Below are 15,988 nucleotides of genomic sequence, written 5' to 3' on the forward strand. Positions count from 1 at the left end.
TCTTTTCCTCCCCGGATATTGGTGTTTCTGAAAAGATAACCACAACTTTTACTCTAAATAGTCACCACATTAACTTTATTTTTTTTTTTTTAAGATTTTATTTATTTATTCGACAGAGAGAGACAGCCAGCGAGAGAGGGAACACAAGCAGGGGGAGTGGGAGAGGAAGAAGCAGGCTCATAGCGGAAGAGCCTGATGTGGGACTCGATCCCGGAACGCCGGGATCACGCCCTGACCTGAAGGCAGACGATTAACCGCTGTGCCACGCAGGCGCCCCCCACATTAACTTTAAATAATTCTGCCTACTCATGTCATTTATTTGCACGGTTTTCTTCTGATACCAGTTGTCAATATAACATTCCCCTCCACCCTCCCAATTATAAGGACATGTTGAAGGTATCTTGAAACTGGGCCTGTCCTCCCTATCCGCACTAGGCAGTTGAGACCAAGAAGACATTTGAGTAACGTGCCAATAACCACCTTACTAAACTTCTTTTAGTTTTCAGAAAGTGAAATAATTTATTTTGTTTCTAGTCTGAATACACCTTGTTCTCCTTGCTGGAAAGCTTTTCTTCACCTCTGCCTGTCCCTCCTCTTTCCCAGAATAATGTCGACTCCTCATTGAAGTCTCACCTTGGAAGGCTTTGCCTAACCTCAATTTGTTGCCCTTCTATTTTCTCTTTACTTTTCTTCCCATGTAGACTCTGAGGCCTGTTAGTGGAGAGAGTAAGTCTTGTGTACCTTATAATCCCAAAGTGTAGCGCACACCGTAGCTACTCAATAGGTATTTGTTGAATTAATAAATGAGTAGATGAACCAGATTATTTAATTAGTGAGTAATTTAGCTTGGTATGCAAAGGAAGGGAACAAACCAACTTAAGGTTGTGCTAATTAAACATTCTTCAATTTAGTTTCCTAAAACTTTTACAGGAAAATCAACACCTAGATCACTGGTGTTTGGTGCTTTATTAGATATGAAGGTTTTAAATTTTCTTGGGCATGTTTCTGGGTTTTCTCTTTTCCTTCATTGTTTCAGATCTAGCTAGTACCATAATTTTACAAATAATTGTAGTTTATAGTGTTTTAATCGTGCAGTGCATAATTGACATGATGAAAGCAGATTTAATAAGATTAATTTGAAGCACTCTGCTTGTTGAACCAAAGTACGCCCTGGAAAGAGGAGAAATAAGAGATGTCTAGGTTAGAATCTATGTACTTCCCCTCTCTACTCTGACCTAAAGCCACATTCCTTCCCTCAAACGCCATGGTTCTCCTTCCCAGCTGAAGGAGTCTCTCCAGGCTTTGTCTTCCACCCTCTGCTTTGAGGTCTCCTACTGCCATTTGCTTTCTCCAGTTTCTGTCCTCCATTCTTATTCTTAGATTCCTCCAGTGCCTGGCCTGTTTGGATGGAACAATCAGTTAGAAAGACTGCCTGATTTTTATTTCAGTTTCTCCCTAAGATACTGTAGATACATAATTTTGGCTTCAATTCTATTTACTTCAGCCTATGAGAAAGCTGTGGTCCTCTCCTATTGCTTAAACAAGTTCTCAGGGCCAAAGTCCTGGGCCTCTGTGATTGAGAAAGAAAAGTAATGAACAAGAACACTGCAGTAGCTCTGGTGGGACGTATTGAGAGGCATAGACTTGACTGTTGATTTGGTAATAATTAGCATGTTAGAATCAGGGCTGACATGCTTTATCAAAGGATCCACATACAAACATAAACTAAAGCTTATTTCTCTTTCAGTCCAAGGTTCTCTTCAAGGAGATCATCTTCGGGACTCGGGGCTTGCTTCAGCCTATTCCATATCTGACTCCCCCTAAAGGTCCCATCTTCTAATACCATCACATTGGGTATAAGGATTCCAACATGTGAATTTGGAGGTAATACAAACGTTCAGACCACAGGAAGAAGTTCAGGTTAAAGAGTTAGAACACAACAGGGGGCGCCTGGGTGGCACAGCGGTTAAGCGTCTGCCTTCGGCTCAGGGCGTGATCCTGGCGTTATGGGATCCAGCCCCACATCAGGCTCTTCCGCTATGAGCCTGCTTCTTCCTCTCCCAATCCCCCTGCTTGTGTTCCCTCTCTCGCTGGCTGTCTCTATTTCTGTCGAATGAATAAATAAAATCTTAAAAAAAAAAAAGAGTTAGAACACAACAAACAGGGGTCTAAGCAACAAGTCAAGGAAGTCCATAGCCATATTTGCACAGAATGAGAAGAGGAGACGGTCATGTGCTGATCTTTCCAGTCACAAGCACCACATACTGGAAACAAGATCAATGAAAATAAAGAGGTGCTAACACAAAGATACATGATAAATTTGTGCTGTTCCTATTTAAATATTTGTAGTGTGGAAGAACTATGTTTTGTCTTAGTTTGTTGTTGTTTTTTTTTGCTATAGACAAAGAATTTGTTTTTAATTTAATCAAATAAGGTCCTGGTGTGGCATTTCTTTTGTTCATTTCCTGATTAGGTAATTAATGGTCTAATAACACAGGTATTTTTAATAGTGTACATGATATAGGAAAGGACAAATTACAATAATTCACCTATTCACAGGTGTCATTTTTCACTAGGTAAATAATAGCCTGATGATTTTTTGTAATCGTTTTTAAATTCCTTCTAGCTGCCAGGAGATGAGAGCACAAAAATGAATAAATAACGTGTCAAGGAGTCAAGTATTAAAACCTATGGCCCAATCTGAATTATGTGTTGGGGGTGTGGGGACAGGAAATAAAGGGAACTGGGAAGTTTCAGAGAGAAGAGGGATTTGAGATAATCCTTGAAGGTTGATTAAGAAGGTCCCAGACAAAAATGGGGTAAACATAGGAAGCTTTCATGACCAATGGACCCCTGTGCTCACAAGCTTTGTAGTGAAGGGCATGGGAGCATGGGTCAGAATGACAAGAGATGAACAATAAAGCTAGAGAAGTAAACTCAGTAAAAATCACGAAAGATCAGGTATGCTTTGCCAAGAATTTGCTTTTATTCTTCTGCAGATAATGGAGAACCATATTTCTGTCATCAGAGTGGAAGTCACATTAGAAAAGAAACCCAAGACAGAGAGCTACTTTACAAAGCTAATGTATTAGTTCATAACAAATGATGTTGTCTAAACTACAAGATAGTCATGGGGATGGAGAACAGTACCAGGATATTAGAGATACAGTAGGAACTAGAATTTCCAGCAACGGGATATTAGAAAGAGACCAAAATAAAACTCCAACTCAGGTCTATAGAGCTTAACTACTTGGGCTATTCATATTATGCCATAGTCTACAATATGTCACTTACACTGGTGCCTTGATCATCAAAGTTTTGCAAATTAGGTACTATTGTGCTACTATCTCCGCTATGACCAATGACAAAGAGACTCAGGAAGGTAAAATAACATTCTTGAGTTCCCCTAGTTAACACATGGCAGGGCTGAGATTCAAATCCATGGATACAAACCACTCTCTTGCTACTCTTCCCAAGCCTCCCATGTCATCACCTGTAAATGTAGATTAGAAGAACACACACCTCAAAGGGATCCTGTGAAAATTAAAAGAGATTATGTTTGGGATGCATGAAGTCCAGTACCTGGCTAAATGTTACCTATTAATCATGCGATAGTATAGTAATCTTATACAAGAGAGGTGCACATGAGGTTGGGAAATGGGAAGGGAACTGTAGGAAAGTCATGGACTCAAGTCGGTTGTCATGTCAACTGCAGACAGCACAAAAAGGGCTAGAGAAGGACCTTGAGAGTTTGGGACAGTCTTTAAAGGAAAAAGAGAAGCAGAGGTCTAAGAATCCAACCCTGTAGGTCACATATTAAAAATATTATTATGCAGTAGTCATCCTCAAGAAAATAAAACATCTGCTAGGCAGCTATTTGAACTTCACAATGGCATTCTGGGATACTTAAATTATATCATGCTATATAATTATAAAAACAAGACAATTGTTGAACAATGTTTTTAAATTAAAGTCATCTCACCACTCAACTAATGTTTTCAAAGAAATCTTATTCTTGTCAGATGTCAGAGGAACAAACAGTTATCTTTCATCCTTTCATGTCCTCAATAAATATTATGTGCTCTCTAAGGGAAATACATTGTGTTAGGTCAATAAGCTATAAACCAACCAGACCTGCAGATAATTTTCAAAATAGATTAAAATTTAATGAAAAGAGGAGCGCCTGGGTAGCTCAGTTGGTTAAGGGTCTGCGCTCAGCTCAGGTCATGATCTCAGGGTCCTGGGATGGAGTCTGCATTGGGCTCCCTGCTCTTCCCGGAGCCTGCTTCTCCCTTTGCCTCTGCCTCCCTCTTTCTCTGTCTCTCATGAATAAATAAAGAAAATCTTTAAAAAAATTTAATGAAAAGAAAACTACTTATTAAAAAGAAAACAAACCCTACTCAGGTTAAAAAGTTATGGGCAAACTGACATACTCAATTGTAGGCTATAATATCTAGGAAGATTTCAATTAAATAAATTTATGCTAAATGCTGCACAGTTAAACAATAAATTCAAGTTAAATTGACTTATGATCTGTAAATATATGGATAATTGTTGTATTTTGTTCCTTAATTAGTAATATTAATCAGTGATAGTTATGACTAATTGATAGAATTGTCAGTTTTCCTCCAAAGTAAAAAATAACAAGAATATAAGAGATGTAGTAACATGCACCATAAATTATCTTCAGAACTTTCAATATTTTTCTTCTTTGCTATCAATTTGTTTGGCAAGGTAAGATTTAAGAAAAAAAGCAATTTAGACATCAATGTCAAAAAAGCTGGTTACTAATTTAGCTAATTTAAAATTAGTTAGCCCACATTGGGCTCCCTGCTCCAGTGAGGAATCTGCTTCTCCTTCTCCCTCTGCCCCTCTTCCCTGCTCATGCTTTCAATCTCTTTCAAATAAATGAATAAAATCTTTAAAAAAAAATTAGTTCTGGAAAATAATTGATTACTAATGGATTTGATATTCTGTAGGAAAAGCCTGAATCGTTTCATAATTACAAATAAAATTAATTTTAAGATTTTTCTGTGCGAATTTCAACATAATATAATAGTCTGAGTATTTTACTTATTTATTATTTATTTTTTTTTGCTGAGCATTTTATTTTTTATTTTTTTAAAAGATTTATTTATTTAAGGGGGGGAAGGGCAGAGGGAGAGGGAGAGAATCTCAAGCAAACACCCTGCTGAGTGGAGAGTTCCAAAGGTGGGGGGCTGCATCTCACCACCCTGAGATCATGACCTGTGCTGAAACCAAGAGTCAGACCCTTAACAGAGCCACCCATGCACCCCTAGCCTGAGCATTTTAAATGAACAATTTGAAAAGTCTATAAATTTGCAAAAAACTAAACTTTAAAAAAAATGAAAAAATGGCACTTGGGCATGGACTTTGATAATGAAAATATCCTAAATCTTACTTAGATTTGAAACCAGAAGTAGTTGATTTTTGAAAATCGTTGTCTTTGAGTGAGGCACTAATGTGTTTTTTTAATATTAAAAATCTACTTATTTCTCACTCTGTATTATTAAATCTTATGTTGATGCAATGTAAATTGTTACCAGGAAATAGTTTATTTTCTTTCAGAGGCTCAAAAGAAATGTTTGCTTTTAGTTTATTGTATGTCAGATATCTTTACAATTATGCTTAGCCACTTCCTCTTGGAATGTAATACTTTGCAAACTTAAAAAAAATTAAACAGAAATATCTGTTATTAACTAAAATAAATTTCACATATTGTACACTATGTATTTGCTCCACAGGAAAGGAACTTAGATGAATTTTTAAGTTAAAATTTAATAGCATGATATATACTTAAGTTTCAAATTTTATGTGAAAACAGGGGGTGTCGTTGTCAACATTTTACAGGAAAACATATTTCAGAAAATTATTTTTAGATATTTTCACCCCATACACTTGGAGGTTTTTGGTAGGCATTGAGTGACAATTGATTTATTTATTTGTCTTTTTAAAAATAAATTGCTGTCGGGGAAAGCAAACAATTTACTGGCTTCTCTTCCATACTTCAGGCCCCACAAATCACTATTCAAAATTAAGGTTTGGTGGAATGATCAGTTTATACGTGGGCAATTGAACATTCACTATTTGCAAGTAATAAATATAGACAGATAAGAAACAATTTAAAGGTCAGGCTACCTTTACTTGGATAACTGTAGCAAAATGTCGTTTCTTTATTAAAGACTTTCCCAAAGTATTTAAATAATAAAATCTACCTGGAAAAAACATTCCTCATTCAGCTCCTGAGATGCAGCGCTCGGGCCAATTTCGAGCGGAGATAATTTGTCCTACTGGGGCACCAGTAAGAAAAGACCCGTCCATCTTCCTTGGGATTGGCTGTTGTCGTGGTTACGCTTTGTTTGGAGTCTCTGGGCGCTGTCTTCCAACCAAGCCTAGGGATTTAGTCGCAGGTGGGTGAGCAGGGGCCCCTCAAGGCTGGGGTTGGTGGCGCGGGAGGCGAGACAGAGCTATGGGACAGCAGACGGGGCCGGGACCCTCTCTGGCAAGGCCAGGCTTTAGGGCGACCGGTCGGGGTGCCGCGGTCTGAGGGGGTGGCTGCTGGAGTCTGCGGAGCCCTAGGCTCCCTTCGATTTTGGAGATTTTGTAGCTCACCCAAAACTTAGAAACCCACCCTTAGGATCTAGGGGGCTTTAGATAATTACTTGTTTTCCCTCCCCAAATGTTTGTTCCTTTCATCCCTCCCTCCATTCCCCTCTTCCTTTTTTCCCCTCTTTTTTATGATTTATAGTTATCTTTTAAAGATTTCCTTCCCTTGTATTTATAATTGAAAAACTACAGTTGAAAGGAGAGTTCCTTAAGATTTGCCACGTTTGGCAGCTTTAGCCAACTCCAAGTGATTTATTATCAGCTTGAAGAAGTTTACCGTAGTCCATTTACGGTGGAATACATCTAGGGCTGCACTGTCTTACCCTGTAACCACTAGGTGGCTGCTGAAGGCTTGAAATGCAGCTAGTCCAAATTGAAAAGTACTGTAGGTGTAAAATACACATCACAGTTTAAAGAATTAGTATACAAAACAAAAATATAAACCTTTTACATTGATCTTAATAATTATTTTTATATTGACTACATGTCGAAATATTTTGGATATAATAAGTTAAATAAAATATATTATTAAAACTAATTTCACCTGTTACTAGTTACTTTTACTTTTTAAAAAATTGCTACTAGAAAATTTAAAATCACATATGTGCTTGGACATGTGATTGGACAGGGCTGATCTAAAGGGCCAGTTGATGAGCAGAGAAAGACTGTTAATGGAAATGACTCTTAACTTTACCCTATTCTTCTGCATTTCTTTCTACATGAAGTTTTGTGTACCTGTGCATTCTGCTTTATAGCTACATTAAAAAAAATATAATTTTCCTACCTAGAAAATCTTTTGAATTGCACTTTAAGTAAGTTTGATAACAGGATAGCATTTTATACTGGTTCTGATTTTGGTTTTGTTTCTCTTCGGAAGAGGAAGATGATGGGTAAAATTGTTTTTAAATGAGCTTTTAGAATTACAAAAGTAGTACATATTCATGATTTTAAAAATCACTCAACATAAAGGTATGAAATGAAAATTAAAAGTTCCCCAATTTCTCCCAGAAAATTTCCGTGTTTAAAAAAAGTATATGTATATGTGTGTATAGTTACTCTGAATATTTTTCTATCCCATGCTTTTTTTTCAATTATTTCTTCTTAATACCTTTCCATGGGAGCACAGTAAATATACCCATTTTTAAAAGGACTTGTGTAGTATTCCATTCTATGAATCCATCATAATCTATTTAATTTTCCTTAGTATTTAGGATTTTTTAATTAAAATTTTTATTGAGATAATTGTAGATTAACATGTAGTTTTAAGAAATAATGCAGAAATATCCCTTGTACACTGTCCAGTGTCTTCCAATGGTAACATTTTTATTGATACAGTCCTCTAATCTTACTCAGATCTCCTCCATTTTACTTGTAATCGTTATGTGTGTATTATATACAATTTTTATCATCTGAATATGCTCACTTATCTACTACTCCAATCAAATACTGAACAGCTCCAGTGCTACAAGAATCTTTCATGTTGCCCTTTTATTACTACCATAACCACTTCCCACCAACTCCATCCACCCTTGACTCCTGGGAATCACTAATCTGTTCTCCACTTATAAAACTTTGTCATTTTGTCATTTCAAAAATGTTATATAAATGGAATCATGTAATATGTTACCTTTTGGTGTGGGCTTTTTCTCAACATAGTTCTCTAGAGATTCATGGAGATTAGTTGGTATTGTGACTTGTATCAATATCCATTCCTTTTATTGTTGAGTAGTATTACGTGGTATGGATGTAGTAGAATTGGTTAAACCATTCACCTACTGAGGGACATTTTGGTTGTCTCCAGTTTGAGGCTATCATGAATAAAACTGTTGTGAATATTCATGTTCAAGTTTTAGTGTGAACATAAAATTTCATTTTTCTGGGTTAGATGCCCAAGAGTGTAGGCAATACATGGAGATCAGTCCAATTAAACCATTTATATGTGAAAGAAAGGTATGTGATATGTATAACTAGAGGAAAGACAGGCACAAGTTTTGTTTTGTTTTGTTTTTTCAGATGGGAATGACCTGATTGTGTTTATGTAGAGAAGAGAGGCAAGCAGAATAAAAATGTATGGCGAGGCAGTAAACAGAAAAACTAGTGGATGGATCACAGTTCAGTAGGTGAAAAATTGTCAGATTCAGAGAATAGGCAGAAGATTACACTTCATTAGGAAGGGGTGCCTCTCCAAGTAAGATGAATATGAAAAGATTTCAGGAAAAGAAATAAGAAAATGAGGCTGCTTTCATTTTCTTTGTTAACTAGACTATAAACTATGAACACAAGCTACTTGTCTTATTTAATTAATATAGCACCTCGCACTGCTGTTAATGTACCTGGTAGGCCCAAAAAGTTTATTTTGAGATGAGTGAAAGAAGGAAACGGGAAGGGAATAAGTGTCAAGAAGATAGCACTGGAAAAGTCAAGGACTCGAGGAAAGAAAGTTTGGAATAGTTTGGAAAATAAAATAATAGTTGATGAGTAGGGTATTTTCCAAACTTTGTTTTCTTTTTTTCTTTTTTTTTTATTTATAATGATTTTTTTATTTTATTATGTTAGTCACCATACAGTACATCCCCGGTTTCCGATGTAAGGCTCGATGATTCATTAGTTGTGTATAACACCCAGTGCACCATGCAAACTTTGTTTTCTTAAACCAAGACCCGCAGTAAAACAAATTACACATTACACTGCCCCTCATGCACACATGCATACATATATACCCACTTACAATCAAAACAAAAGCTTTTTAAAACAATTTTTATCTTTAACATATATAGTACACTTATAGTTTCTTTTCTGACCTACCCTAATTTTTCCTATCCTATTCCATCATTAAAAATTTATGATGAAGAGCCCCTGAATTAATGTCTTGATCCACTAATGGCTTATCTGCAGTTTGAAGACTATTGGCCTAGGGGATCAGAAGGATTGCTGGGCAGATGAAGAGCTTGGCTAAGTTTGGAGCCCATTTCACAGTGGGAAAAGCACTGGTTTTTGATGCAGGATCTCAGCTAGGGCCCTGTCCCCATTACTTTTTAGCATAATGACTATACGTAGTTAAGTAAACTTTTCAAACCTTGGTTTTCTTATCAATACAATGAGTATAATGATCTTATACCTGTTAGTTTGCTCTGATGCTTGTCAATCACACAAAGAGTCTTCTAGTGCCTGGCTTGTCACAGATACTCAATACATGGAAGCTGATGGTGGTTGATGATGGTGATGATTATGTGAAGATATACTGTAATGTACTGCTTGATCCATATCCATCACAAGCATTAAAGGTTTAAATAATGTAAATATTGGTCTTATAAGCCACATATTATCCGTTATTACAATATATTATTGGTATTAAAACGTGTGGCTACCTATAGTAAAATTAACAACTATGAGTTAATGAGTAGAAACTAACCATATCTTCTTACCCCATATATAGACTTAGTTGTTCTCTAATGAGTATTCTTTTTTTTTCTTATGAGTATTCTAATTTCTGAATATTCAAGCTGTTCAGAGATATTTCACCCTCAATTATTCCCATGAGGATGAATTTTACCATGACATTGGTTCAGGAAGCTAAGACAGTCCATTCTATGAGACTTTCCCTTAGAGATTTAAGACAGTATTATTAGAGTTGATCATTTTGTAGTCAAATGTTGAAGAAATAATGAATTGTTGGAGAGAGAAAACAATGTTCTTTAATATATGGTACAACCATAATAAGATACGGTAAAAGTATCCTAGATGAAAACGTATTTACATGGAACATGTTGGATTGGTATGACACATTAAACAACCTGTAGTTTTTAGTTGTTTTAGCCTCTTCAATTTTTTTTAAATGGTTCTGTGTTTATTATGAAGGATGATGGAAAATGATGATGATGATGATGATACAAAGCTCAAAGAAGAAATAGAAGCTGAATTGGATAAAATCAGCATTTCTTCATTAGAAAAAGATGATGTTGATAGTGATTCAAAATCAGACACCCTGAGTGATGATAGTGATACAGTAAGTGTTAAATGCTGGGTTTTTAAAAAAGAGCCTTTTGACTGGAGTTAACTTTATAGGAGAAATACTACTTTTCTCAGTGTGTTTTATATAGTTATCTCATTTTTTAACTTTAGGATAGCTTTTAAACATTGTATATTGTTAGATATTTAAATATAAAAAGTACATTGAAGATAGAAGTCACTTATAATTTCACATGTATGTATGAGCTTTTTTTGCAGAATTGGTATTATACATAGAATTATTTATTTGTATCTTGCTTTTTTAACTTAAATCATGAGCTTTTTAATGTTATTAGAAATGCATGAAAAGCAAAATATATGTGAAATATTTAGACCTATAGAAATAGTTATTTTTTTGGAAATCAAATATATTATCTTTTCATTTGTGTATTTCCCTCAATATTTATATGCTTAGAAAATTTATTCACAGATTCATTCTTTTACATCAGAATCCTTAAACTAATGGGAATTTATTTTCAAGTATGTTACATAATGTAGATGTAAATAGACATTTTCCTGCACATATTTAGTTAATATTATTAATGTCCCTTAATGAGTAAGCTACCTCTTCTTAATTGATTTGTCTTACCTTTTGTATATATTTAGTTGTTATACATATAATCTATCCAAGGCTCTCTATTCTTTTCCATTATTCTGTTAATTTTTGCCCTATTGTAGTTGTTTATTATTAAGTATCAAACAGGTCAAATTCCTTGTTTTGCTTTTTCAAAATCTTCTCCACTAAGTTTTTTCCCAAAAAACTTCATTTGTTAAGTCTCAAAGGATAATTGTACTTTGATTTTAATTAGGATTGTATAATCTATATATTACTTTTAGAAAGTTAAAATTTTTATATTATGTAAAATTCTGAAATTCTTCATTCGAATATGAAAGGCAACAGAATCATAATCACCTAAAAATGAAAAGCAGATTTTAATCAAACATACTTGTTTGAACTCACATATTTTGCTCAAAGTTTTGGTGTATGAAAACTTTATCAAATTTTTGATACATAATTTTGATAAACAAATTAACAGTTTCTTTCATTTTTTTTTTAAATTTTAGGATTTGGATGAATTACCTGAGTCAGTTCTTTACTGTATTAACGTCATAAAGAATAAGAGTAAAACTGTTGAAAAGCTCATTCTTCAGGACTTGGAAGATACTGATGTTTTAAGTAAGTACAGCTTTTTTTTTTTTTTGAAGTACAGGTTTTATCTGTTTGACAGGTAAGTTTTTTGCAGGCTTGAATAATTTATAATTTAGAAAATTATACTGCTTGAAGTTCTTAGCTGTCACTATATACAGGTATGTGCATTTCTCTCTACTAGAATATCTATAATATACTGGATTAACTTAGTCCATTAATCTTTTTTTCCTTACCACTTTCTTTATATGTCCAATAAATACTGGCCACCAACAGTTTGTTTTACCAGTCCTAATTAAAACCAGACACTCTATTACAGTTGATTCTTGAATAACACAGGCTTGAACTGCATGGATCATTTATTAGTGGATTTTTTTACAGTACAGTATTGTAAATGGATTTTCTCTTATTATTTTCTTAATAACATTTTCATTTGTCTAACTTTCTTTATTGTATGAATACAGTATATAAGACATATAATATATAAAATATGCATTAATAGACAGTTTATGTTATTGGTAAGCCTTCTGGTCTACAGTAGGCTATTAGTAGGTGTGTTTTAGGGGATCAAAAGGTATATGCAGATTTTTGACTGCATGGGGGGTTGTCACTCATAACCCCCATGTAGTTCAAGGGTCATCTTTACTTTTCATTAAAGAAAAAAAATTAGTTTTTCATTAAAGAAAAAAATTAGTCACAGGAGTATTTTAGAAGTATCAGTTTATAAACATTTTTTTTTGAAAAAAACATAATTTACATCAGAAGCCTAACAATTTTTATTTACTTCAACTGAGCAAATTTACTTCTTGGAATTATTCTAAGAATAATAGAATGATCAAAGATTTAATTAGAATTAATCATGGCTTGGTTTATAATGAAAAATGGCAACAGCCTAAATGTTCAGCAGGTCTCAGTGTATCCAACAAATACCCACTAAAAAAGATGGCTTAGATAATATTTAATGGCATAAAAATATTCATGATATAGTATTTAAAATTATTATAAAATTTAGTTTTATTTATGCAAATATTAGTATAAATTACAATGTGGATATTCATAGATATTCATTCGACAAATATTACTGTGTGAAAGGATCTGTTTCAGCCACTGCGAATATAACAGAGAACAAAATAGGCAAAGGTCCTGCTTTCTATTCTAATGCTCCAGTGTGGGGAGACAGACTATAAACAAATAAATATGTAATATTTTAATAATGATAACTTCAATGAAGGAAAACATTTAAAATAGGGGATAGAGATTGGAGGTTGCTCTTTTAGATAGCGTAAGTCAAGGAAGACCTTTTTGAGGAGGTGATATTTGAGCAATGACTGAGAAGGAAAGCCATGTGGCTATCTCAGTGAATGAGAAAGTGAGCCACATGGATATCTAGAGAGCCAGTGTTCCAGAAAGAAGGCTCTGTAAACGGCAAGGCACAGATCATGTGGGGGTCAGATCATATAGGGCTCTTGTAAACCATAGTCTGGGCTTTGGATTCTACTTTGTGTATGTGAAGGTTTTTGAGTAAGGAGTGACAATATCTGACACATTTTTGAGGCAATCATTCTGGTAATTGTGTAGAAAAGATAACCCGAGGTAGCAAGAGTCTACTACAAGACTATTGCAATAGTGTGGTTAGAGGGATGCCTGGGTGGCTCAGTCAGTTATGTGTGTGCCTTTGACTCAGGTTATGATCCCAGGGTCCTAGGATCCAATCTCACATTGGACTCCTCGCTCGTCAGGGAGCCTGCTTCTCCCTCTGCCTGCTGCTCCCACTGCTTGTGCTCGCTCTCTCTCTGATAAATAAATAAATAAATAAATAAATAAATAAATAAATAAATAAATAAAGTCTTTAAAAAAATAGCATGGTTAGAGATGAGAGTGGTTGGAGTAGAAATGATGAAAAATATCCATATTCTAGAAACCATTTTTAAGGTAAAAAGAACCAAAAGTATTTATTGATGGATTGAAATGAGAGAAGGAGAGGAAATTGACTCCAAGATACTTGTCCTGAGCACCTGTGTGAGTGGATTTGTAAAGACTTACTCTATGAAGATGCTTCAAATTTTGGCAGCGATTATCTGTAGTTGAGTTATAGGGAATATTAATGGCTTGTTTATGTATATTTACTAAAGTTTATACAATGAAAATATTATAAATATATTGGCAATTATATAGCCTAATTAAGAAAAAAAGGAAACACAATTTATAGAAAATTAGTTACATGAAAGGTTATGTAACTCTATAGCAGTGGTTTAGAAAAATCATGAGACCTCATGTATAGTTGTGATCAAATAAGTTTGATAGTCTCAATGAATACAATATTTTTTCAAGAAAATTCAAATTATCAAAATTGCTTGAAAAAAGCGGAAAACATTATTAAATCAATAATCTGGCGAGAAAGTGGAAAAAGTTTCCTTCTCAAATGTCATTAGAAATTGGTATGATTAAAAAAGAAAAAAAAAGAAATGAGTATGGTTTTACAGTTGACTTCTTACAATCCATCAAGGATAAACAAATCTGCAGATTATATAATATTTCATTTATAAAAAGTTGCATATTTCAAACACAAAGCATAACACACACACATATATACATGCACACGCACACACACACAAGAAACCAGAGGCTAATTTCACTTATAAATATAGATATATTAGGGCTCTCAGTTATAGACAGAAGCTATTTGAGCTGCTTTAAGCAGAAAGGTTTTGGGGGTGTTTATGTCTTTGTTTTTATGGGTAGAGGTTAGACGTTTTGGTTATTTATTGCTGCAAAGCAAACCAAGTGGTTTAAAATAACAATATGTTATCATCTCTTATGGTTCTGTGAGTTGACTGAGCTTAGCTAGGCAATTCTTGTTTGGATTTCTGTATGCATTCACAGTTAGATGTTGAACAGGGACACAGTCATCTGAAGTTTTTAGTGGATTGGAATATTCCAAAGATGGTTCACTGAAATGCTTGTCGATGGATGCTAATTGTTGGGCGGGAGTTCTACTGCGGCACCTGGGTGGTCAGCTGGAGGCATCTACCTGTGGTATCTCTCTATGGCTTGCGTGGCACCTGGATTCTTAGGAGTTCCACAAACAAAATCCCAGTAGACTAATGTGGAACCTTGTAAGGCTTCTTATGATCTAGTTTCATAAGTCAAGCAACATCATTTCTGTAACATCCTGGTGGTTACACAGGGTCAGCCCAGGTTCTGTGTGGAAGGGAACTAAACAGTGTATGCATGCCAGGAAGTGTGGAAAAGACATCTTTGGAGATGAGCTATTCCAATGAATAACAGAATTGTTAATAGAACTGAGGAAATTCACTCTAGTCTGAACATCCAAAGTGTAAAAAATATACACACACACATACATTGTTAAACTGGGTTGCAGAAAGAGTTGCTGTCTGATATAATTAAGATATTTGGAGAGATTAATCTTCTACTACACACTCCTATCGCCAACCCAAAGCTCCCTCTATCATAATATGGGCCCGAAAAACGAAAATATTGCTCCCTGTCTCTCTTCACACATAATATTTTTATGGAAATGAAGACTTAAGCAAATATATCAATTGGCAGAACCTAAATCACCCTCAGAAACCTAGCTTCAAAGGAACCTCGAGGGTGTTATTTTTGCTTTGTCAGCCCCTCACATGGAAAGCAGGCTGGTGAGGCTGTGAATAGGTGTTGAAGAAGAAAATCTGTAATGTCTGACAAAATAGGGGTGAGTAGTTAGTTAACCAGCAAAACAGTCATCTGTGAGCAATAGTTTACTGTTAATGAAGGTTACCATGATAGAACACATCAGCACAGATGATAAAAGGACAATAAAATTCAACTAAAACTTATAAAATCAGAAATGAAAGCTCACTTCATTCACATTAGTAATTATAATCTTTTAAACTAATACTTTATTGTTGAAGTGTGTTTAGTATCTTGTGCAAGGTTATATATTGTTTGTGGCAGTAGAATTAAACCTTTATTGATTTCTAATCAAGGTGTCACTGCAGTATCAAACACAGCATTATACTGTGTACATGGAAAATAAACTTCAGTCTACAATACAAGAGGTGATCAAGAGAGTGCTTTATGAATTTGTTACTTTTATTTTTAGAACAAAGATTACAAATTTCCTCTGTTCTTTATTTTTCATTATTTTACTGTTGTTTTGAGTCACTGATCAAGAATATACTATGATAGAATTTGAGATTAAAG

At 34.6% G+C, this 15,988-nt stretch overlaps 1 protein-coding gene across 1 annotated transcript in view; it reads left to right on the forward strand.

Annotated features, from left to right (window-relative positions):
- Positions 1-10,486: 10,486 nt before the first annotated feature.
- Positions 10,487-15,988, forward strand: part of LRRIQ1 (leucine rich repeats and IQ motif containing 1) — a 171,682-nt gene continuing 166,180 nt past the window's right edge. The window contains exons 1-2 of the mRNA XM_008687657.2: positions 10,487-10,633; positions 11,701-11,812. Of these exons, the coding sequence (XP_008685879.1) occupies positions 10,487-10,633; positions 11,701-11,812 (259 nt within the window). The remainder of the gene's footprint in view (positions 10,634-11,700; positions 11,813-15,988) is intronic.

This window comes from Ursus maritimus, unplaced genomic scaffold (genome assembly GCF_017311325.1).
Source record: "Ursus maritimus isolate PB19 unplaced genomic scaffold, ASM1731132v1 scaffold_21, whole genome shotgun sequence".
Taxonomy (NCBI): Eukaryota; Metazoa; Chordata; class Mammalia; order Carnivora; family Ursidae; genus Ursus; species Ursus maritimus.